General features: G+C 39.5%; 1 protein-coding gene across 6 annotated transcripts in view; it reads right to left on the reverse strand.

Annotated features, from left to right (window-relative positions):
* Nucleotides 1-22,385, reverse strand: part of LOC133412796 (uncharacterized protein KIAA1522 homolog) — a 39,883-nt gene that overhangs the window by 12,292 nt on the left and 5,206 nt on the right. For all 6 annotated transcript variants that reach the window (XM_061696440.1, XM_061696443.1, XM_061696442.1 and 3 more), the window contains exon 2: nucleotides 10,450-10,768. In XM_061696440.1, the coding sequence (XP_061552424.1) occupies nucleotides 10,450-10,744 (295 nt within the window). In that variant the 5' untranslated portion in view covers nucleotides 10,745-10,768. The remainder of the gene's footprint in view (nucleotides 1-10,449; nucleotides 10,769-22,385) is intronic.

The raw sequence follows: 22,385 nt of genomic DNA on the forward strand, positions 1-22,385 counted from the left end.
AGCCTTACTTTTATTTAGTAAATGAGAAAACACACAGTTGTGCTCATATGTTTGATTGCCCAGGCAGAATTTGTAAGATGGGTACAATTCTTTAAAGAAAAAACGAAGGGCTAGGCGAAACACATTTAATTTTATTTTAATGGGATTCAAATTAAACTGTCAAGCATTTCAGAAAAGCATTATCATTAAACAAAACATAACCATAAAAAAATGAATGATGGTTGTTGTTTAGTCATATTTAAAAAAAAAATATATATATATATATATACATACATATATACACATATATACATATACATACATACATATATATATATACATACATACATATATACACACATACACATATATATACATACACATATATATATATATATATACATACACATATATATATACACACACACACACACACACACACACACATATATATATATATATATATATATATATATATATATATATATATATATATATATATATATATATATATATATATATATATATATATATATATATATATATATATATATATATATATATATATATATACACACACACACACACACATACATATACATATATATATATATATATATATACATACACATATGTATATATATATACACATGCATACATATATACATACATATATACATATATGTGGAGAATGTCTCAACAGCCAATAGCCAATATATATGTCTCAACACATATATATATATATATATATATATATATAGAATTTATATATATAGAATTTCATAAATTCTGCTGGGGTATGCAAACGTATGAGCACAACTGTACATACAGAATATGCAGTCATACATACCCCTGCCATATTGGAATGAAAGTGTAGGCTACACCTTTTTCATAACCTCTAGATGGTGGCATACATTTATAAAATGTGAAAGGTATAGGGGAAAATTCAAAACCTATGTATAATGCGCACTATTGACAAACAAAAATTGTGGGGGGGGGGGGGAAATGTGCATTATACACAAGAAATTACAGTAATTACAAAAAAAAAAAAAAAACCTGAGCATTATGAGCATTAATAACGTTAACTCAAATGAGCATTAATAATGTTTTTGTAAAATTGGATATGGGACGGCACGGTGGACAACTGGTTAGAGCGTCTGCCTCACAGTTCTGAGGACAGGGGTTCAATCCCGTGTGGAGTTTGCATGTTCTCCCCGTGCCTGCGTGGGTTTTCTCCGGGCACTCCGGTTTCCTCCCTCATCCCAAAAACATGCATGGTAGGTTAATTGACAACTCTAAATTCCCGGAGGTGTGAATGTGAGTGCGAATGGTTGTTTGTTTGTATGTGCCCTGCGATTAGCTGGCAACCAGCTCACAGTGTACCCCGCCTCCTGCTCAATGATAGCTGGAATAGGTTCCAGCACGCCCGCGACCCTAGTGAGGAGAAGCGGCTCAGAAAATGGATGGATGGATATGGTGGTGAGGTTAATGTTGTGGCTGATGAGTGTAAGGTTACGACTTAATGTAATTAACACATTTAGATCAAGTAAAAAAACAACGATGATCCTGTGAAAAAGATTTTGAAAACTTTAATGTAAAGACGACATTGTGAAATCAATCCCTGTTCGGACGGAACAGCAAAAGTAAGTGAAACTGCCAATGCGGCACTTAGTAAAAAACACTAGACCCATGCGCATTGCTTTTCCTCCCTGGTTTACAGTAAGTGCCTTTTACTTGTAAGTATAAATGCTACTACAGCACAGTGGGCCTTATTACTGTTTAGGCTGCGATGTGCTTTTGAACATACTGTACCAAGAGTGAACACTTAACATACATGCACAGTCCATTTTGCTTTTAGTGTTTTGAGGCTCAAAGAGTTGTGATTTCAACCATTTTCAGCTTGTGGAAAAGGCCCCTAAGGGTATATGCAGTTCCGCACACAAGGCCATTCAAACCTTGCCAGACTTGGCCAAGATTCCCCTTCACTCTGCTGTCCCCCGTTGCACACACACTGCTTTTTAAACAATCAGACTTTATCCCATTTTGGTATGTTATCGCGTCACTCTACCACGCTGCATTCTGTTTGTTTCAATTGGGAAAGGTGGCAGTTTCTTTATTTTATGATAGCACATTGCGCAGAGGCATGTGCATGCCCTTAACCAAGCCTGCTGTGGACTCTTTCACATTCTGAATTACCTGTATCTATTCGTTATGTGTTGTGCAACATGACAACAATGCAAATTTGTGCATTGACGTCTTTGTCGGTCATGTGCCCGTACATGACTGTCATGGACTTTTTGAATGAATTATTTCTAGTAGTGTGATTGACTTACCCTTGACCCTAATGAGGACAAGCAGTGCACTATAAAAAAAAATGGACGGATAGATATTTCTAGTGGGTGTTTTTACTAAACTACAGCATATGACGTGCCCATGTGCCAAGTGTGACCACTTCATGCTCAAATGATGAATATATGGCAAGTAACAATCACACTGCAATAATTTTATGACACTTCTACATTGCGCATGCGTGTAGAGGACTTACAGTATCGTGCCAGGCCATGCATGGCCTACCTCTTCAGCGCATTCACACTGGCCAAACGTACCGGACTTTACTGCATATGTCAAGTGGGCAAAAGCAGAGATCGTCTAGCGTGAGTACAACCTTAAGTCTATCCTTTCACAGAAGCCTTGTTCAAAGACTTAAGGACTTCATAGCATAATCAAACCACTCTTGATCGGCATCAGCCAGCAGCAGTGAAACATTCCAATAAAAGCTAGGCAGGAAAATGTAAACTATTCAGGCCTGCTAGCGTGTGTTTGAGTGCAGCTTTACAGACTCTGACTGTACAGTATTAAAAGGCAATGAAAGTGGATTTGAAGTTAGAATGTAATGTAATGAATGAGTTGAAAGACATGTAAGACTGAGTCATTGGAATATCAGAAGAGTGCAGGCTTATTGCAGCAGGCCCCTGACCTTGACAGAACACTCTGTACTCGGAGAGAAAACAACCAGCACCTTTGTTATACTGAAACCTTCTGTACTAGAGTGCTAAATTATCATCCATACTATGGAGTCCAACTCTTAGATCTCAAGTCTTATTGTTCCAAAGCACTCATTCGACTTTGCTTTTGGCTGCTGACTCACAAAACACACACTTTATCACTCTTTGTGTGTACTACTCTGCAGTGACAAACATTTTCCTTTCTTGACAATAGTCACACTGTCGCATATCTTGCAAACGAACAATGTGCGATGTCATCAGTGGAGCCGGGCCAGCCGTCCTTTTAGCTAACACCAGATATAAAACACTGGAAGATTGCACTGAAAATATAACACAACATAAGGAAGTGGGAAATTGGTATCATGTACAGCTCATCTAAGTGACCAAGATGATTACCCAAGCCATTTGGGTATGGTTACTCGAGACCAGCCAAAATAAAATCCTCATAAATGCCAGTTTGTCTGTCTGTCTTTTTTATTCTGTCATCATACATGTAGAAAGTATTTTTTTCATGCTCTGTTTACAAAAGGGGTTGGCGCCAAACCAAATTTTCTCCCCAAAACATCTTTTGACAGTCAAAACAGAAATTTGAGAACCATACAGAAATAAACCGAACTTTATTGCTTGATAGATAAAGGGGAACACATTGAGTGGCTTACATCATAATCTCTCTACAAAAATAGCTGCTGCAAAAGTGCTCCTTCCATCTCGATGTGGCTGCTTCTTTCACTTCCGTAAAGAAAGGCGGTGTGTTTCATTTCCTTGTTTTCCATCCCACGGCTAAAAACACTGCTATTTTTTCACAAAGCTGATGTTGGAGCTGAAAAACCTGTACTTGGAAACAGTAGCAACGACATCACACCTTTGCACAACATGTACAACCAGGGTATTTATGGCAATCCGCGCAATCACACAGAGGATTCTGCAATCCTACCTCCTCAGACAAATATCTTCATAAAGGTAAGGCATGTGTGGAATTTTAGAATGAAACTGGAGAAAATAGGTCACCTGCTAATATCTGGAGAGGATTGTATGAACCCAACCATCATCTTCTCACCTCATTCGAACAGTGCTCAGTGGCCCCAATTGACATCTAAAGTCACCTAGGTGCATTTGACTTGTGTGATTGCTTTGATGTTTACTCAATTGATAGACTTTCCCCACCTCTGACACACTTACAAGAGGATTGATTGATTGATTGTTCATGCACATGCATGCACAACGTGTCATACAATTACTGTAAATCGGACGCTCATTGCTAGTTGTTCAGACTAACGCGTACCATGCATAATATACTGTAAAAGCATACAATGACTGGAAATACAGTTTTTTTGTAAAGGTCACTGCATGCTTGGTCATGTACAGAAGTTGGAGATTGGAATTATGCCTACATATATAATTAATGTGACGGATCCTTTTGCCACTTATTCATGATAATGACCACTGTGGACAACAGAAATAAACAGAACTACAAATCTACTATCAAAAAGGTTGACAGCACGCTCCGTCACACACGGGCGCAAACACGTGCAATGTACAATTACAACCCCAATTCCAGTGAAGTTGAGACGTTGTGTTAAACCTAAATAAAAAAACTTAATACAATGATTTGCAAATCATGTCCAACCTATATTTAATTGAATACACTACAAAGACATGATATGTAATGTTCTAACTGATAAACTTTATTGTTTTTAGCAAATAATCATTAATTTAGAATTTTATGGCTGCAACACGTTCCAAAAAAGCTGGGACAGGTAGCAAGAAAGACTGAGAAAGTTGAGGAATGCTCATCAAACACCTGTTTGGAACATTCCACAGGTGAACAGGCTAATTGGGAACAGGTGGGTGCCATGATTGGGTATAAAAGGAGCTTCCCTGAATTGCTCAGTCATTCACAAGCAAAGATAGGGCGAGGTTCACCTCTCTGTGAACAAGTGCGTGAGAAAATAGTCGAACAGTTTAAGGACAATATTCCTCAACGTACAATTGCAAGGAATTTAGGGATTTCATCATCTATGGTCTATAATATCATCCAAAGGTTCAGAGAATCTGGAGAAATCACTGCATGTAAGCGGCAAGGCCGAAAACCAACATTGAATGGCCGTGACCTTCGATCCCTCAGGCGGCACTGCATCAAAAACCAACATCAATGTGTAAAGGATATCACCACATGGGCTCAGGAACACTTCAGAAAATCAAATGTCAGTAAATACAGTTTGGCGCTACATCAGCAAGTGAAAACTCTACTCAACTTGAAACTCTACTATGCAAAGCAAAAGCCATTTATCAAGAACACCCAGAAACGCCGCCAGTTTCTCTGGGCCTGAGCTCATCTAAGATGGACTGATGTAAAGTGTTCTGTGGTCCGACAAGTCCACATTTCAAATTGTTTTTGGAAATTGTGGATGTCGTGTCCTCTAGGACAAAGAGGAAAAGAACCATCCGGACTGTTATGGACACAAAGTTCAAAAGCCAGCATCTGTGATGGTATGGGGCTGTGTTAGTGCCAATGGCATGGGTAACTTACACATCTGTGAAGGCACCATATTAATGCTGAAAGGTACATACAGGTTTTAGAGAAACATATGCTGCCGTCTTTTTCATGGACGCCCCTGCTTATTTCAGCAAGACAATGCTAAACCACATTCTGCACGTGTTACAACAGCGTGGCTTCGTAGTATAAGAATGCGGGTACGAGACTGGCCTGCCTGAAGTCAAGACCTGTCTCCCATTGAAAATGTGTGGCGCATTATGAATCGGGAAATACGACAACAGAGACCCCGGACTGTTGAACAGGTGAAGCTGTACATCAAGCAAGAATGGGAAAGAATTCCACCTACAAAGCTTCAACAATTAGTGTCCTCAGTTCCCAAACGTTTATTGAATGTTGTTAAACGAAAACGTGATGCAACACAGTGGTAAACATGACCCTGTCCCAGCTTTTTTGGAACGTGTGGCAATCATAAAATTCTAAGTTAATGATTATTTGCTAAAAACAATAAAGTTTATCAGTTTGAACATTAACTATATTGTCTTTGTAGTGTATTCAATTAAATATAGGTCGAACATTATTTGCAAATCATTGTATTCTGTTTTTATTTATGTTTAACACAACGTCTTCTTCTTCATTGGAATTGGGGTTGTATATAATGAATTTCACTTCATTGGAATTGGGGTTGTATATAATGAATGTGACTACTCCTTTTGCCAATTATTCATCAAAATGCCGCCTTGCACAATAGAAATAAATAGAGGAACTACTGTAGATCCAGAAGTCCACCACACCTCAATGAGCCAGACCCAAACCCAAACAGAAGAGTATGAGTGCAGGCCAGTGTGTAGGCTTCAGTAGAGGGTGTATGGCATCTAAAACTGATTTAATAGTCAATGTAGAAGATCCTCTAATTTTGTTATAAGTTGTAATACATACACAAGTTGGTTGTCAAGGAAGACAATGTAGACTGAGACTAAAAGATCCAAAAGGTCAGAGGTTATCATGCCGTTTCAGCCACTGTGCTGGTCAAATTCCACCACTTGTTTACAAAAAATACATTCCTGAAAAAGGTGACAGGTCAGCCAAACTTTGGATTCACCATCTAGATCAGGGGTCACAAACACTTGCGACACCGAAAACATAACTCATAGGGGGGATACTTGTACTTAGTATTTGTATAATTCTATGTATAATTAATAATTCAAACATTGCTTCTACATCGGGCCGATGCCAGTGTCTCCAAACACAAATAAAATCACCTCAGAGTTAAAATATTAGAATGTTTAATAAATGCAATAAGTAATAATAAAAGTATAAAATAACCTTAGCACATTATTTTTATAACCAGGTTACATGTGTAGTAAAGTAAAGGAACTGTAAAAAATCCTGGATTTATACTTTTATCCAAATGCACGAGAAAATGTTAAGGGTTTTTCTTTCACCCCTCCTATAAAGACATACATCATCTTGATGATAATTAGCAAATATGCAATGAAAACAACTTCCTTGGGGGAGGAAAAAAAAAATTTTTTTTATAAAGGATAAAAGGAGAACCCTTCAGACTCTTATTTTGTGTACTATTATGAAGAAAGTGTTAAAAAGTCAGGAAATTCATTTTCGCTCTCTGTGGTTGTAATTGTAACATTATGCTGTAACCAACGTGATTCTCAGGTGTTGGTATCTGCCACATTGTGATTGTTAGTGGGAGCCAGTCAAAGAGAAGCAATAGTGGGAGGTCAGGAAAAACAAAACCTCTTGTTCCTGTCAGTGTAACAGTGCTGGCATAGCTTTTTAATGAAGTGGCCCTGTGCCAGGCATTGAGTGACCAGGAGGCCCCTTTCTGGCATCAGTACTCATCATCATCACATGCTCATGTGGAGGGATCTAATTCTCTGGGCCAGTGTGCTGCACTCCAGCGCGTCCTGCTCCTGAAGGTTGTTAGTCACCAAAAACACATTGAGAGATGTTTGCTATGCTTGTTGCCAGTAGCAACCATTTGTATACAAACTGCTCATCGCTAAGGGTTTGGCACCACTTGGCAGAAGCCTAACAGTGTAATGACCATAAATGAAATGTATTGTGACGAGGAAAGGGCCAGGCTGCTCAGTACATTACCGCCAATACAATCAATTAAATATCCATCTATCCATCCATTTTCTGAGCCGCTTATCCTCACAAGGGTCACGGGAGTGCTGGAGCCTATCCCAGCTATCATCGGGCAGGAGGCGGGGTACACCCTGAACTGGTTGCCAGCCAATCGCAGGGCACATATAAACAAACAACCATTCACACTCACATTCACACCTACGGGCAATTTTTGAGTCTTCAATTAACCTAATGCATGGTTTTAGGATGTGGGAGGAAACCGTAGTGCCCGGAGAAAACCCAGGCAGGCGGGGCCGGGATTTGAACCCCGGTCCTCAGAACTGTGAGGCAGATGCTCAAACCAGTCGTCCACCGAGCCGCCAATTAAATATCATTTACACAAAATACGTTTTACCAAGCATATGCTAACAAAGGTTCCATAATCCATAATGGTTTAATGAAAATAATCAAAGAAGCTTGCCAACAAACAACACATTTTCATCCTTCCTGTTGCATCTCCACTACACGCTTGTCAGTCTTTCAATAGTTTTCCTTTTTTTGCTGTTTTGTTTAGTTTTATTACAAAGGAGTTCACTTGTATTTATACCTGCATAACAGTTAAAAACAGTCCGTTTTCATTCACTTTACGCTATTTGCTAAAACATAACTTTCAAATAAGACTTTGAAATTAATTACTGAATGGATTGTGTTTGAGTTTGGAGGTTCCATTGTACAGTATATGTAATGCATAATGCATTAAAAGGAAGCGATGTCACAGATAATGTCCACTCAGGGAATGTTTTCAACCAGAAAAGTGCAATGAGCGCCAACTCTATATGGTTCATTTACAATCTATACATTTTTGCAGTAGTTCTAAAAGTTGTGATGTGTGGAAAATGAGCAGATGAGGGAAAAAACATGGCCGCGCTTGTGTAGTTAACATACAAGCTGTCCTTGCATAACTATATCTTCTTATCTCTTACTCCCAGCTTTGTGTTGCAGTCGTAATGAACCACATGCATCACAACATACAGAAAAAGTTGCGCAACAAAGTGCCTGCACTCACCAGACACTTTATTACTTACACGTATAAAATCTAATAAGATCTAATGCAACAACTCTATCAGCCTTTCCAAATATAACTATGTTATATAATAATAACAGTTTATATAACGTGTAATAACAATAATGGAATAACCAATCTCTCTATAAGTATAAACAATCTATGTATTCTAGGTTTTCATTATTGATTAGTTATGTCTGAACAGGTGCTCCAATTCAATTGTTTTGGAACTAAAACACCTATGTAAGCCAAAATCCTTTTGGGCTCTGTGGAAATCCCCTGACACCTACCCCAATCAAGTTTGGGTTCACACTTTAGAGAAGTAGCACTGAGCGTAACAGGCGGACTCTCCTTTGTCTGGAAAGTAGTCAGCCAAGACTACAAGAGTGCTGTCAGAATACCGTGAATGAAATTGCCCAAAGCAAGCAGTACTTTTGTGTTTTTGCATGACCCGCCTCATTTGCAAAAAGTAATCCTTGTGTTTTTGTTCTGATTGTACCCGCGACAAAGATGTTTGAGTCCATGTTAAACTTAGAAAAGATGAAAGTATGCAGTTTTGCAGTCGACAAAACTAAAGAACTTGCTGTTTACAACTTGTTGCACAGACTGCAAAGAGAAAACTGGTTTGGGGTTGTGTAGCAGGCATGTGCAAGCTCAGACAAGATCTGCTGAACACACCTCTGGGAAAAGTCACTTTTTGCAGCTTAGTGTGAATACTTTTTTTTGCCATTCAACGTGTGTGTGTGTGTGTGTGTTTTTAAACCACCTTCATAAGGCTGTGTGATTGTGCCTTCACATCTGAAAAAGCCCTGATTCACAGAGTCTGAGTGCAACACTTGATGGTGAAACACGAGGACCAGGTAAGTCAGTGATTGTATCAGAAAATAGGACCGACAACAGCAAAGAAAGCAAGCCTTAAGGTCAGCGGGTGAGTAGGAAGCCAGTCTGTTCAAACAGCCCTCCAGTGAACAAACATGTCTGCCCAGGGCAAAGGAGCAAGATATTCCAGTGGTTCCCCTCAATTTGCATCGGAAATGTTGTGGTACTAACACGTTTAGATTTGCAACATTTTAGATTGATTTTCCTCCTTACAATAAGTATTGCTTTGTGCCAACACAACACTTGAATCCATTTATATTTGTGCATAAACAGTGATTCCTTATTTTGGCAATATGCCCAAAATGTTGCACTAAACTTTGGAATTTCAGCTGCCGTCAACATTCATTTATGCGCGACGTCAGCAAACCTCATGAGACCTCTGTTCAGCTATTGTAATAATAATAAATAATACTTAACTCTGTGTGTTTTTCTTTTCTTTTGGCTTGCTGTTGAAGGATAAGGCTCGACAAGGGGTTTTTGGAGAAGACGAATGTGAGAAGACGAAGAAGAATATACACCAGTTACGTAAAGCAACTTATCAATGTGACTTTCATGACGCACATCTGCAGCACGAATCACCTTTCACACCATTGACACTGTTTTATGTGTAAAGCTTATAGTGTTTGTATGTCTTGAGATAACCACTGGTTAATTTGTTTAAAACTTACGACAGATTTTAATGATATAATGTGACTAAAACATTACCTGTCCAAATCACAAATGTTTTCTGATGATGATGACAGTGTAGGCCTGGAACATGAGCGGTCGAGCAGCATCTCACAATGGATTGTGTTCTACTTCAGAGGTTACATTGTGATTGTGCTGAGTTTAATTTCATGTTTCAATATAAAAAGTAAAATGCACAAAGAGGTCAAAACTTGGTGCTCCGAGTACACCAAAAAGAGAAGAAATGTATGATAAAGCGTGCTTGGGGTGCTTACCATGACTGTTTCCTTGTGTCTGGGTCTGTCTTCCTGACTTGTGTCCTCCCTTGTTCCCGCTGAGATGCGCAGCCGCATGTCCGTCCAAAGCCAAGTCCAGTGCGGGACCGAGACCTGGGTTCTGCCCATTAGCGCCGAGATCCTTCCTCTTCTTCCCCTTTAGCCAGCCCAAGGCCCGGCCCAGGGAGTGACTGCGTTTTTTCCTCCCTTTTTTATGATGCTTCTCTTGGGCAAAGATCTCAACCACATCGTGGGGAATCAGATCCCCAAAGCCCAGCGAGTCACGGTTGGACATCCCACCACTTGCTGGATTTAAGCCCTGAAACAGACACACACACAAAAAAAAGAATGGGTTCATTGACAATGCTTCTGTTGTTCCTCAATGTCTGGTAGGCATGTTTTAAAGCTTTACTGAATACGCCACTAAAGTAGCTAGTGACAGTGAAGGATTAGCAACGATAAACAAGTTTGAAGCCTTGGATCCATTTTTGTGCCTGTGTGTGTTGTGTTTGAGCTACTCTGTGGGCACGACTCACTGAGCCGGCCACATGGCAGCCAAATTCAGTCCTTTCACCAACCTCTAAACCAAACTTCGCAGTTCTGCAAAGAAAGGCCTGGCACCGCTCCCTTCATTCCACAACATGGAGTCATAATAACTCACAAAGCCACACCCCACAGCTCACACACTTTTACACACAGCCACAACTACACACTATGAAACTTAAAGCAGCAAAATAAACAATCTCTGTTCTCCATCAAAGTTCATATTAGAGAAGTTTTAAGTTATTTTCAATCATGTCCGCGCTTTCATTATTCTCCGTGAGCTCATCGCCCTCCCTCTTCCACTCTCCTTCACCTTGCTAAACTACTACTTCTTCTGAGAATTTGCAGCACTCACTGGGCGTCTTACAGCTGTATACTTTATTAGATATTTATCTACCACTCACAGGATAAAAGTAAGAATGTGCTTCCACAAATACAGGAGTAAGATCAAGTAAATAAGCAAGAAAGGAAAAAGCTGTTGAAATTTGGGTATGAAAGAGTCATAAATCCCGACTTGATTTGTCAGGATAAATTGTTCAGTTGTTGTTGGCTCATGCTACACAGTCAAGCGTAACCCCCCCCAAAAATTTTTTTTATTTCAGCATACTGAACAGTATAACGGAGGGAATGGTTATGTCCTTCAGCATGAATCACACTGAAAAGAAACATTTCCAAATAAACTCCGGTTGTCAAAGCAGACAAGGAGAATAGCAAAGCAAAGCAAATTTATTTATATAGTGCATTACATACACAAGGTAACTCAATGTGTTTTACATGATTAAAAGCATTTAAAAATAAAGGGAAAAAAACACTTATAAACATTTAAAACAAAGAGAAAAAAAAAACAGCGTTGTTTGTTTTGGTCAGAACCAGAGCTGCAGGATTCTGAATGAACTGCAGCTGTTTAATGCTCTTTTTAGGGAGTCCAGTAAGAAGACCATTACAATAGTCAAGTCTGCTTGAGATAAAAGCAAGGATGAGCTTCTCCTGGTCTGTTTGACACATGCAAACCTTGACTCCGGATATGTTCTTCAGATGGTAGAAGGCAGTTTTAGTAATTGATTTTATATGACTGTTGTGAAAGTCATTGAAAGTGGCGGTACACTCATTTATGTTCCTTTTCTTAATAGATATAGAGGTTGCCTTAACTTTTGGAAGAATCTGTAATTCAAAGAATACACAAACATGGTCAGAAATAGCCATATCCTTAATGTCAATTGAGAGAATTCCAACATCCTTAGCGATGACCAGGTCCAAGATGTGACCTTGCGTGTGGGTTGGACTGTTGAGAGAGGTCTAATGTGTCTAGTATAGCAGAGAGTCCTTTTTTTCCACGTCCTTTTTTTCCACGTTATTGTCAACATTATGTTAAAATCTCCCATTATGACAAAATAGTTGTAGTCAGTACAAATAACTGACAGCAGTTCTGAAAGGTCCTCCATAAATTTTCTATTGCATCTTGGAGGCCTATAAATTATGAAAACAATAACCTTTGAGTCACCTTTAACTAAAAAACAGAGATATTCAAAAGAGCTAAAACCACACAGTATAATTTCATCCATCCATCCATCCATTTTCTGAGCCGCTTCTCCTCACTAGGGTCGCGGGCATGCTGGAGCCTATCCCAGCTGTCATCGGGCAGGAGGCGGGGTACACCCTGAACTGGTTGCCAGCCAATCGCAGGGCACATACAAACAAACAACCAATCGCCCTCACATTCACACCTATGGGCAATTTAGAGTCTCCAATTAATGCATGTTTTTGGGATGTGGGAGGAAACCGGAGTGCCCGGAGAAAACCCACGCAGGCACGGGGAGAACATGCAAACTCCACACAGGCGGGACTGGGGATTGAACTCGGGTCCTCAGAACTGTGAGGCTGACGCTCTAACCAGTCGGCCACCGTGCCGCCCAGTATAATTTCAGTACACTGAAATAATGACTTAAAAAGAACAGCAATACCACCGCCTTTTTCCCTATTCGACAGTTGTTCATAAAAATAAAATTTGCTGGTGCTGCCCTATTTGAGATGGTATTGCAGCTACTTTCTGTTAACCCAGTTTAATTTCGAAACAAAAAGTCCAGATTATAGGTTCTAATGATGTCATTAATCAACATTGATTTATTACCGAGTGACGTGATATTGAAAAGAGTTCGTCTCGCAGAGAAAACTGGAGACAATGGTTTGAGAGATTCACATTTTATCCTCACTAAGTTTGTAGTTCTATTTTTTTTTGTGCCATATTTCTTTGACCAACTTTCTATCCCTTGTAATTACAGGGCTCAAAAATGCCTGATCTCCATAGGGGTCTGACTTATTCTGGAAAAGACCACGCAGATAGTCAGATTCGCAGATAAGGTTCTTCATGGGTAGAGGAGGGGCCCTTCGCATCTTAGTGGACGGTGGTTTCAGGCGAGGAGGAAAAGAATAAACATAAGAACCCATTTGGACTGCAAAATAAGGAACATTTTGGGCAAATTAATGTTTTAGCTATTGCATCTTGCCAAACTCAGCGTGGGAAATTGTGGGAACATGGGAGAGAATATGCTTTTAAATGCCGTAAAAGTTAAATGTGGATCTGGACTCTTGGTAAAAGTGTGATCCACATAAAAATACAGTATATATATATATATATATATATACACACACACACACACACAACAATGCATGCAGAGCTTCAGTTGCTGAAGGTTTTGAAGTTTCTTATTTGCATGTGACCGAGTTGGCTGGAACAAAATAGTTTGAGTGACTCAAAGAGAAAGGACTTTAAAAAGACAATGCATATTGTATGTCTTTATGAGACGAAATTACCAGGTCTTCCTCACTGCACTAATCCCTGTGTTCCTGCTGCTCTAAATTACAGTCATTTAGCTATCACAAAGATGTGAATGTGTAGTGGATTAAAAAATCAGACGCCTCTCTATGGAGACGAGGCTGGTTCCTTTGTTTACAGCCCAGGAGCGCCACAAACTCCCTGATTATTTGCTCCACAGAGGAACCAGAGTAGTTCCTCTGGAGTAGGATGTGGCGAAAGGACCACCCAGTGACTTGCCCTGCAGTCCGCTTTCATGGAGTTGACTCACGTTACTATTTCCACGGTTACACTTAAAAGCCCCCAAGTATTAGTCTTGCAAACACATTTAAAGAAGACAGACACACTAAGAATAAAACTGTCAGACCCATGAAATTGACGAGATCACACTTAGTACACTTAGTTGAGAGGTTTACACAAGCAGGCCAGACAAAATGTTAAAAGTCTCCACAGCACCGTCTTCATTGAAGAGAGAATCATTTACTAGCACCCCCTACGTCTCAAACTATCAGATATTGTCAAGAAGACTCAGCAACAGTACAATATTATTCATGCATCATACTGTATCCCTCCCTCACACAAACATACACTGTAAAAAACAACCTATAGAATTTACCCAATAAATGTAGGGTAACAATTTGCAGCCACTTGAATTGGGTAAATTAAACCACATATTTTGGGTGAAGAATACCTTAATTCAATACCGATAAAATACTTACAAAACTTGGATAAAGTTTACCACACATTTCTGGTTACATTTCAACCACTGTTCCTGAGGTGGGGGCTAGTATACTTTGTGTTCCTCAACATCAGTGTTCTCACTTCATATATTTATTTCAAGAATGCAGGTCTGCCTATTTTGGCAGTATCAAATCTTTCAAACCAAGTGTAGTGCCAATTGAGTTATAGAAAGACTCAACTGTCCAATGCCAACACTGATATCTTGACATCAGAGAAATCATTGTTTTCCATACACTCCCCAGACACGGTTTTATGAAATGAAATGTACATACAGCCTGTTAACCTTACCCGACACACTCATAATACAAGCAGGAACAAATCTAAGTAATGCCCAACGTTTAGCTGAGCTAATTTCACCATATAGTGCATTTTCTTTGTCATTTTGTTTGCTTTTGGGCTGATTCGCTCGCTAACAACCAATCAGAGTAATCAGTTGTCACTGATGGGCGATGCCATTTTGTGCTGATGAGCGATGACATGTCAGCCAATTAGTGCGGCATGAATATGTCACGTGATGCATATTGTAGTACCAATGCCTTTTAGGTGGATTATACTCAACTTTTCTTGCCAACACTTTTTACGGTTGTCAAATAGGTACTGTAGGTAAAATGTACTTTACCCATCTAAAATAGTAATGTAAATTGTAGATGATTTTCATGGATTATATTTACCACAGGCGGCACGGTTACCGACAAGTTAGAGCGTCAGCCTCACAGTTCTGAGGACCCCGGTTCAATCCCCGGCCCCACCTGTGTGGAGTTTGCATGTTCTCCCCGTGCCTGCATGGGTTTTCTCCGGGCACTCCGGTTTCCTCCCACATCCCAAAAACATGCATGAATTGGAGACTCTAAATTGCCCGTAGGTGTGAATGTGAGTGCGAATGGTTGTTTGTTTGTGTGTGCCCTGCGATTGGCTGGCAACCAGTTCAGGGTGTACCCCGCCTCCTGCCCGATGACAGCTGGGATTGGCTCCAGCGCGCCCGCGACCCTAGTGAGGAGAAGCGGCTCAGAAAATGGATGGATATTTACCACTCTCCAAAATAATTTTTTACAGTGTAACGTGTTTTTTCTAGTCCTGTTAAAGTCCTCATGTGTTCCAATATGGTTTATTTATCCTTCAAAATGGATGTCCGACTATCAGGCTGGATAAGAGACATGGTGCGTTCCCAGAAACCCTCAACACCGTGGCAATATACAGTGGCTATAAAAAGTCTATTTCTAAATTCACTTCCAGAAAAGTGAATTTAGAAATATGTATTTGAATTCCAGAGTTTTTAAACAATGTAAAGAACATTATCGCTGGTAAGTTATTGCAGTTTATCAAAAAAAAAATAATAATAATAATTCTGCATACTGTTCAATTGTCATGCATTGCTCTATAATTGTCATCGTTATAGCTTCAATATTTGTTATTTTAATGTATTTATTGCATCAACCTTGTAATAGTCCAAAATGTCTTCTCTTGCATGCTATTTTGGGATTTCCTGTATCCACTATTGTTGCTGAAATAATGCAAATTTCTCCATTATATTAATGTCCTTTTAAAATTATAGGCCCCCTTTCTCAAGTAACGTGCGGTGACGTACTTATCCCTTTCCGGTTCCGTGTGCCTGTCTAGCATTATTGTGTATTACAGTATTTTCTCTCCAGACACTTCCTAATTTGCCTGTTATTTTGCTCTTCAAAGTTGGTTACTGTCCGCTATAACGCAGTTCGAGCCAGACCTATGTGACAAGTGCACTGTATCACCCAATCACTTATTTTGATGTTTTGCAACTCCATGTCACGATAGCTTAGCAATTAGCATGGCTTCTTCGTTTTTTTTCCATTAATTATTCCTCATCCTGGCTTCGTGATACTTATCAGGAGTGTAGCTTATTCGCTCCATGGAGGCGATGATTAGTGACTTATGCTGCGTTAACAAGGGACGCAAAGCGAACGTTCCTCCCTTGTGGCTCGGCATTGAATTTATTTATTTATTTATAGTATGTATTTATTTATTTAGCCGCATTAGCTGTAACGCTTAGGTAGCTGAGGTGGCACAAAATAGCGTGCAACAAGCATTCCCCAATACGAAGAGCAAAAAGCAAGGAGGTTGGGAGACAGTTCAATGTGGATGCATGTGGCGTTTTTTGCTTTGATTTTATTTGTTTTTTACAATATAGTGTACACAACAGCATGCTGGCCACGGTTTTTGCTTGTGTCATAACAACATGCAACAAAAACTTTTCGGTGGCTGGAAATTCAGTGCATCACTATGTTTTACTGTAATTTGAAGGTATTTTTGACCAGATTTGTTATTAGTGATATCACACAAAAAGCATTCCCCAAAAAGGAATTTTTTTCCTCACACAAAATACTCAATTTCTCCTGAACCCATCATCCGATTTTCAAAATGTTGGTGTTGTACTTAGGTTTAAGTGGCCATTCCAACGAGAATGACAGACTGTTATTTGGAGGAAATCTTGTCACGTTGCTGTTACAGTGTTTTGTGTAATTTAGCAATTAGGAATTTATCTTCACCGTTTAAGTCACTGTGGCATTATTGGAATGATTCACCACCCAGAATCATGGCAGCATCCATCTCTCACCTAATGAACAAAGAAATTTTCTTTAACTTTGTCAGAAGTTTCCATTTCTACTGCGTGACAATCTACTTACAGTATATACGGTCATTATAGCGCCGCTAAAACAACAAACCGAAGACTTTCGCTCCGTACTGTATATGTATTTAATCGTTCACTATTGACTAATGGAGGTGTCATGACCAAGGAGGATGATGTTACCTTTACAAACTTTTGATTGGCTAAAATACCACCCGACCGTCTGTAATTGCTTATTAAAGTGGATGGCAATTTCTTAACAACAACATGAAGTTAGAATTTGTTGAGATTTTTAAAAATACCTGTCAACAAGAAAATCTCTGTATGAACTTTGGTAAACCTGAATAATGCAAGGTTCATTTTGGGATTGGGGCTGGCAGACTGATTCGTGTGGATAAAGCACTGCCAAGAGGGCGTGGCAGAGCATACAGGCAGCCACCTTTGTTTGGACTAGAACAGGCTCAGTTTAACCACAAGGACATTCACATCTACATACTGCGGCGTCTCACATGGCCCGGCCTCACAGTCAGTGATCAGCTGGATATTGTTAGTCAGTGTCAGGGGGAATAACACATTTGAAAGGCCAACACTATCCTTAAAAGGCGGTTAGTTTTGGATTATTTCCAGCCTGCCTTCACCAGACCAGCAGATGTTTAACTTTGCATTGTAGAGTTACTATGCAGCACCTGCACACTTCAATCAGGGCATTTTCCATCTTCTCTGTGCAACATCGAACACAGGAGAGTCCTGATTTAAGAAACCGTATCGAAGATAGAACTTCACATTGACGTGCACACTGAAAAATCTGCACTGATCTCGAAGACGCAACTAGTGCACTTAGTGAACTAACTACCTAATGTGGAATACTGATTCAAGAGTTCAAACCATACTATAACAAAGACATTTCCAAGAACTTTAAAATATCAGGATAGGGTCTAAGATGTACAGTGTTTATACGAACTTGAATAATAATTTGAGTTGCATAGGAACACAATTTCCATTTATGTTTTTTGGCCTGTAGCTTCAAAAATGGCCTAAATTATTTCAATAATGCTATGCTGTGTCAAAAACAATGATCAATATTACATTTTCCTTGAAATGAATTTCAATGTATAATACAGATATATATATATCCTCACAAGGCCCCGCCTCTTAAAGGCACATGCATGTCTAACACTGACACAATAAGTAAGTAAGTACAGTATTTTTTAAATACATTTTATACTTGTTTTTGTGTTCAAATAGAATGATTAACTTATTTTATTTGTGAATGGTATTGCATTTGTGAAAATAATAATATTTCAGTTTCACTTTGAATGTGTCAACCATAGTGCTGCAAATTCGGTATCTGCCACAGATTGGGTTGTGACAGTCCCCAGACTTTTAAATGTTCATATTTTCGGAAAGTCTGCTACTTCATATATACCGTGGGTACGGAAAGTATTCAGTCCCCCTTAAAATTTTCACTGTTTGTTATATTGCAGCCATTTGCTAAAATCATCTTCTGCCATTCCTCCATGCAGATCCTCTCCAGTTCCGTCAGGTTGGATGGTGAACGTTGGTGGACAGCCATTTTCAGGTCTTTCCAGAGATGCTCAATTGGGTTTAAATCAGGGCTCTGGCTGGGCCATTCAAGAACAGTCACGGAGTTGTTCTGAAGTCACTCTTTCGTTATTTTAACTGTGCGCTTAAGGTAATTGTCTTGTTGGAAGGTGAACTTTAGGCCCAGTCTGAGGTCCTGAGCACTCTGGAGAAGGTTTCTGTCCAGGATATCCCTCTACTTGGCCGCATTCATCTTTCCTTCCATTGCAACCAGTCGTCCTGTCCCTACAGCTGAAAAACACCCCTACAGCATGATACTGCCACCACCATGGTTCACTGTTGGGACTATATTGGAAAGGTGATGAGCAGTGCCTGGTTTTCTCCACACATACCGCTTAGAATACTGAATACTTTCCGTACCCACTGTATATAACACGTAAACTTGTTAGCCGTAAACATATTTTAACAGACAAAAATTAATCATAAAATGTATTTAAAAAAATACTGTACTTATTTTGTCTGTGTTACACATGCATGTGCCTGTAAGAGGCGGGGCCTTGTCGGGTGGTTTGTGACTTTCCATGAGTCTGCATGTGACTGTGTGGGAGTGAACTGTGGCTGACACCAGCTCCTGTGTGAGTATGCTCAGTGTGTTTGTGTTTACTGTTCTCCTGGCATTCAATAAACGGCTGAAAAGTGCATCAGCAACTGGGTTTCTCCTTTCGTTAGAGTAATTGTAGCAGCAGAATAAAACACTTTCCAACTTTTATGAAGCCAGAAAAACAATCAAAACTAGACTAACCAGGTAACTTATTTAAGACCGGCCAAGCCTCTTTCAATGGAAATCTATTGCAATAGCTTATGAAGACAACTGATTACGCATTTTGTAAAACTAAATAAATAATCGATTAAATAAATAAATAAATAAAATCGCTTAAGTGGGTAAATAAATAAATAAATGAAATATCCCATTTGCTTTGGGCAAAAATACTACATAATATCAATCTCTATTAAAATGTCCATGTGTCATTTGATATCTGTTTTAGTTATTCAAAGGTATTGATAGCTGATAAGTAGCGCTTATGTTTTGGCTGAAAACCAATGACACATCAAGTCTAGAGTAGTGGAGGTCAAAGAGTCATATTTATTTATTTAACAAATAAATGAATAAAGGCGACACGGTGGGCGACTGGTTAGAGCGTCAGCCTCACAGTTCTGAGGACCCGGGTTCAATCCCCGGCCCCGCCTATGTGGAGTTTGCATGTTCTCCCCGTGCCTGCGTGTGTTTTCTCCGGTCACTCCGGTTTCCTCCCACATCCCAAAAACATGCATTAATTGGAGACTCTAAATTGCCCGTAGGTGTGACTGTGAGTGCAAATGGTTGTTTATTTCTATGTGCCCTGCGATTGGCTGGCAACCAGTTCAGGGTGTACCCCGCCTCCTGCCCGATGACAGCTGGGATAGGCTCCAGCACGCCCGCGACCCTAGTGAGGAGAAGCGGCTCAGAAAATGGATGGATGGATGGATGGATAAATGAATAAATAAATAAAACTGAACATAGTTCCTCATCCTTTCAAGCAGTTGCAAGAGCTGCTAAACAGTGGAAACTGGTGCAAATCTTAAATTGCTGAAGGGAAGAGTCTAAGTGGTCGTTGGTAAAAGTGCCTGCTGGTGTCACCACTATTAGTTGGCTAATCACTTTGTCACTAGAATGCCCTGAACAGTCTAAAACAAAACATTCAGTGGTTCTTAAAATATACTGGAGAACATTGTAAAAAAGTAAGTTTCACTGCTACAAATACTGATCCAAAAATAAAACTACAAAAAAAGTGACTTGGTTTTAATGATTAACATGACAAATATTGTGCTTGCTGAGCAAAATCAAGAAAACAGATGAGCCGGTGAAAATGAGACAACTTACAGTGAGACAAAAGGACAAAACGGGAATGTGAGTGTCCTTATCGAATCTAGCTTTTTAGAGTGTCTGCTACACTGTAAAATTTACTCTATCTCCAGTAACCTTACTTTGATCATGAGCATTGAATCATTATATAAAAATAAAGATAGTCTTACTTGTACGGAGAAACGTCAGCACACCTTTAGTAGAACAGTTAAATGTTGTACAAGACTTTTGTTAATTTTCTCCAGAGACACAGACATCATCTTGGACTGATATCCAAGTTGCAGCATCACAGAGGAAACGTAAGGATAACAACATCTCAGGCCTATTTTGGAAGAAATAAATGTAGCTTGCTCTTGAATACAAATTACAAGGACAATCGAGAGTTCCAGCGACATGTCAAATTTCATATTCATAATATAACAGGAAAGTGCAGCTCCCCGGGCGCTTTAGCTGCCCCCTGCTCCAGTGTGTTCCACTAACATGTGTATGTGTTAACTGTGATTGGTAAAATGCAGAGAACAAATTTTGTGTGCATGCATGCATGTTCATGACAATAAAAGTTTCTTCTTCTTCTTCCAAAAGCGTGGTTTCAGAAGAATAACGGGGTGGAGTGGCATGCCGTGTTAAGAGATGTCCTCCACCTATGTATTTCTTTTAAGTATGATATGAACCACAATGGAGAAGCACAAAATGTATACATTCTTGAGGCAAACATATTAAATCTGTCTACACCCATAATCATAGTCTAGACCCGGGGTGGTCAAACTTTTGCGCTTAAGGGCCACATTTTATTTTGAAAGGGAGGGATTGGGCAGGTAAACAAACAAAAAAACTTAAAATGTTTATGTAAAATATGTAGAATTGTTGTTGTTTTTTTATTTGATGAGATAAATAAATGAAGCAATTTATTTTAAATCACACAGGGGAAAAAACGCTAAATTAACACACCAAATTGATAATGTAAATGTTCCGTTGGCCGAATTAAGGAATTGAGCAGGACCGTCCGTATATGGCCTATGGGCCATACTTTGCCCACCACTAGTCTCGACTCGATACTTCATTGGTTTTAAGCCAAAACATAAGCGCTACTTATTAGCGATCAATATAGTTGAATAACTGAAACAGATCAAATGACACATGGACATGTTAATATTTATCCGCAAGTTCATTTTAGACAGAATCATTCAAACAAGACTGATATTATGTGGTACCTTTGTCTTAAGCAAACGAGATAACGTATCAGGCAGAGACAATGTAGTTTTGAATACAACAATGATGTAAGTCTATACTGGCATAAATAAAGCAGAAAAAGCTACAAAAGTGAGCTGACTGAGGTTGGGAAGGTAATGGAAGTTGGCGTGCCGTGAGGCCACTGTAGCCATGTAGCAGCATGCCTACTACAAGAACAGACTACATTCCTGAGGGATTGATAATTACCCACCAAGGAACTCTTCTGTCCAAATTTGCTTGCGCCCTCCCACCATCTCTGTCTAACTCGACCACTCCATTCTCCCTCACCTCCACGCCGCACATCCCCTCCTCATGCACATGAGCGCGGGAGACCAGCCGCATGCCAAGACAAGTCAAAGGCTAATGGTGGGGGCATGGGTCATTTTGAAGATAACATTAACATGTTCGCAACATGGACTGTCTGGTATTCTCAACTTTATGAAAATTTGCCATTTCAATTTTCTTGGTCTTTGCACTGTAGTATTCACCTTTCTACACTAAATACACTAAATGGCAAATTATTTGGGGCTATGGATGTTGAGGTAGTACAATTACTTAGTATT

This window comes from Phycodurus eques, chromosome 14 (genome assembly GCF_024500275.1).
Source record: "Phycodurus eques isolate BA_2022a chromosome 14, UOR_Pequ_1.1, whole genome shotgun sequence".
In the NCBI taxonomy this organism is placed as follows: domain Eukaryota; kingdom Metazoa; phylum Chordata; class Actinopteri; order Syngnathiformes; family Syngnathidae; genus Phycodurus; species Phycodurus eques.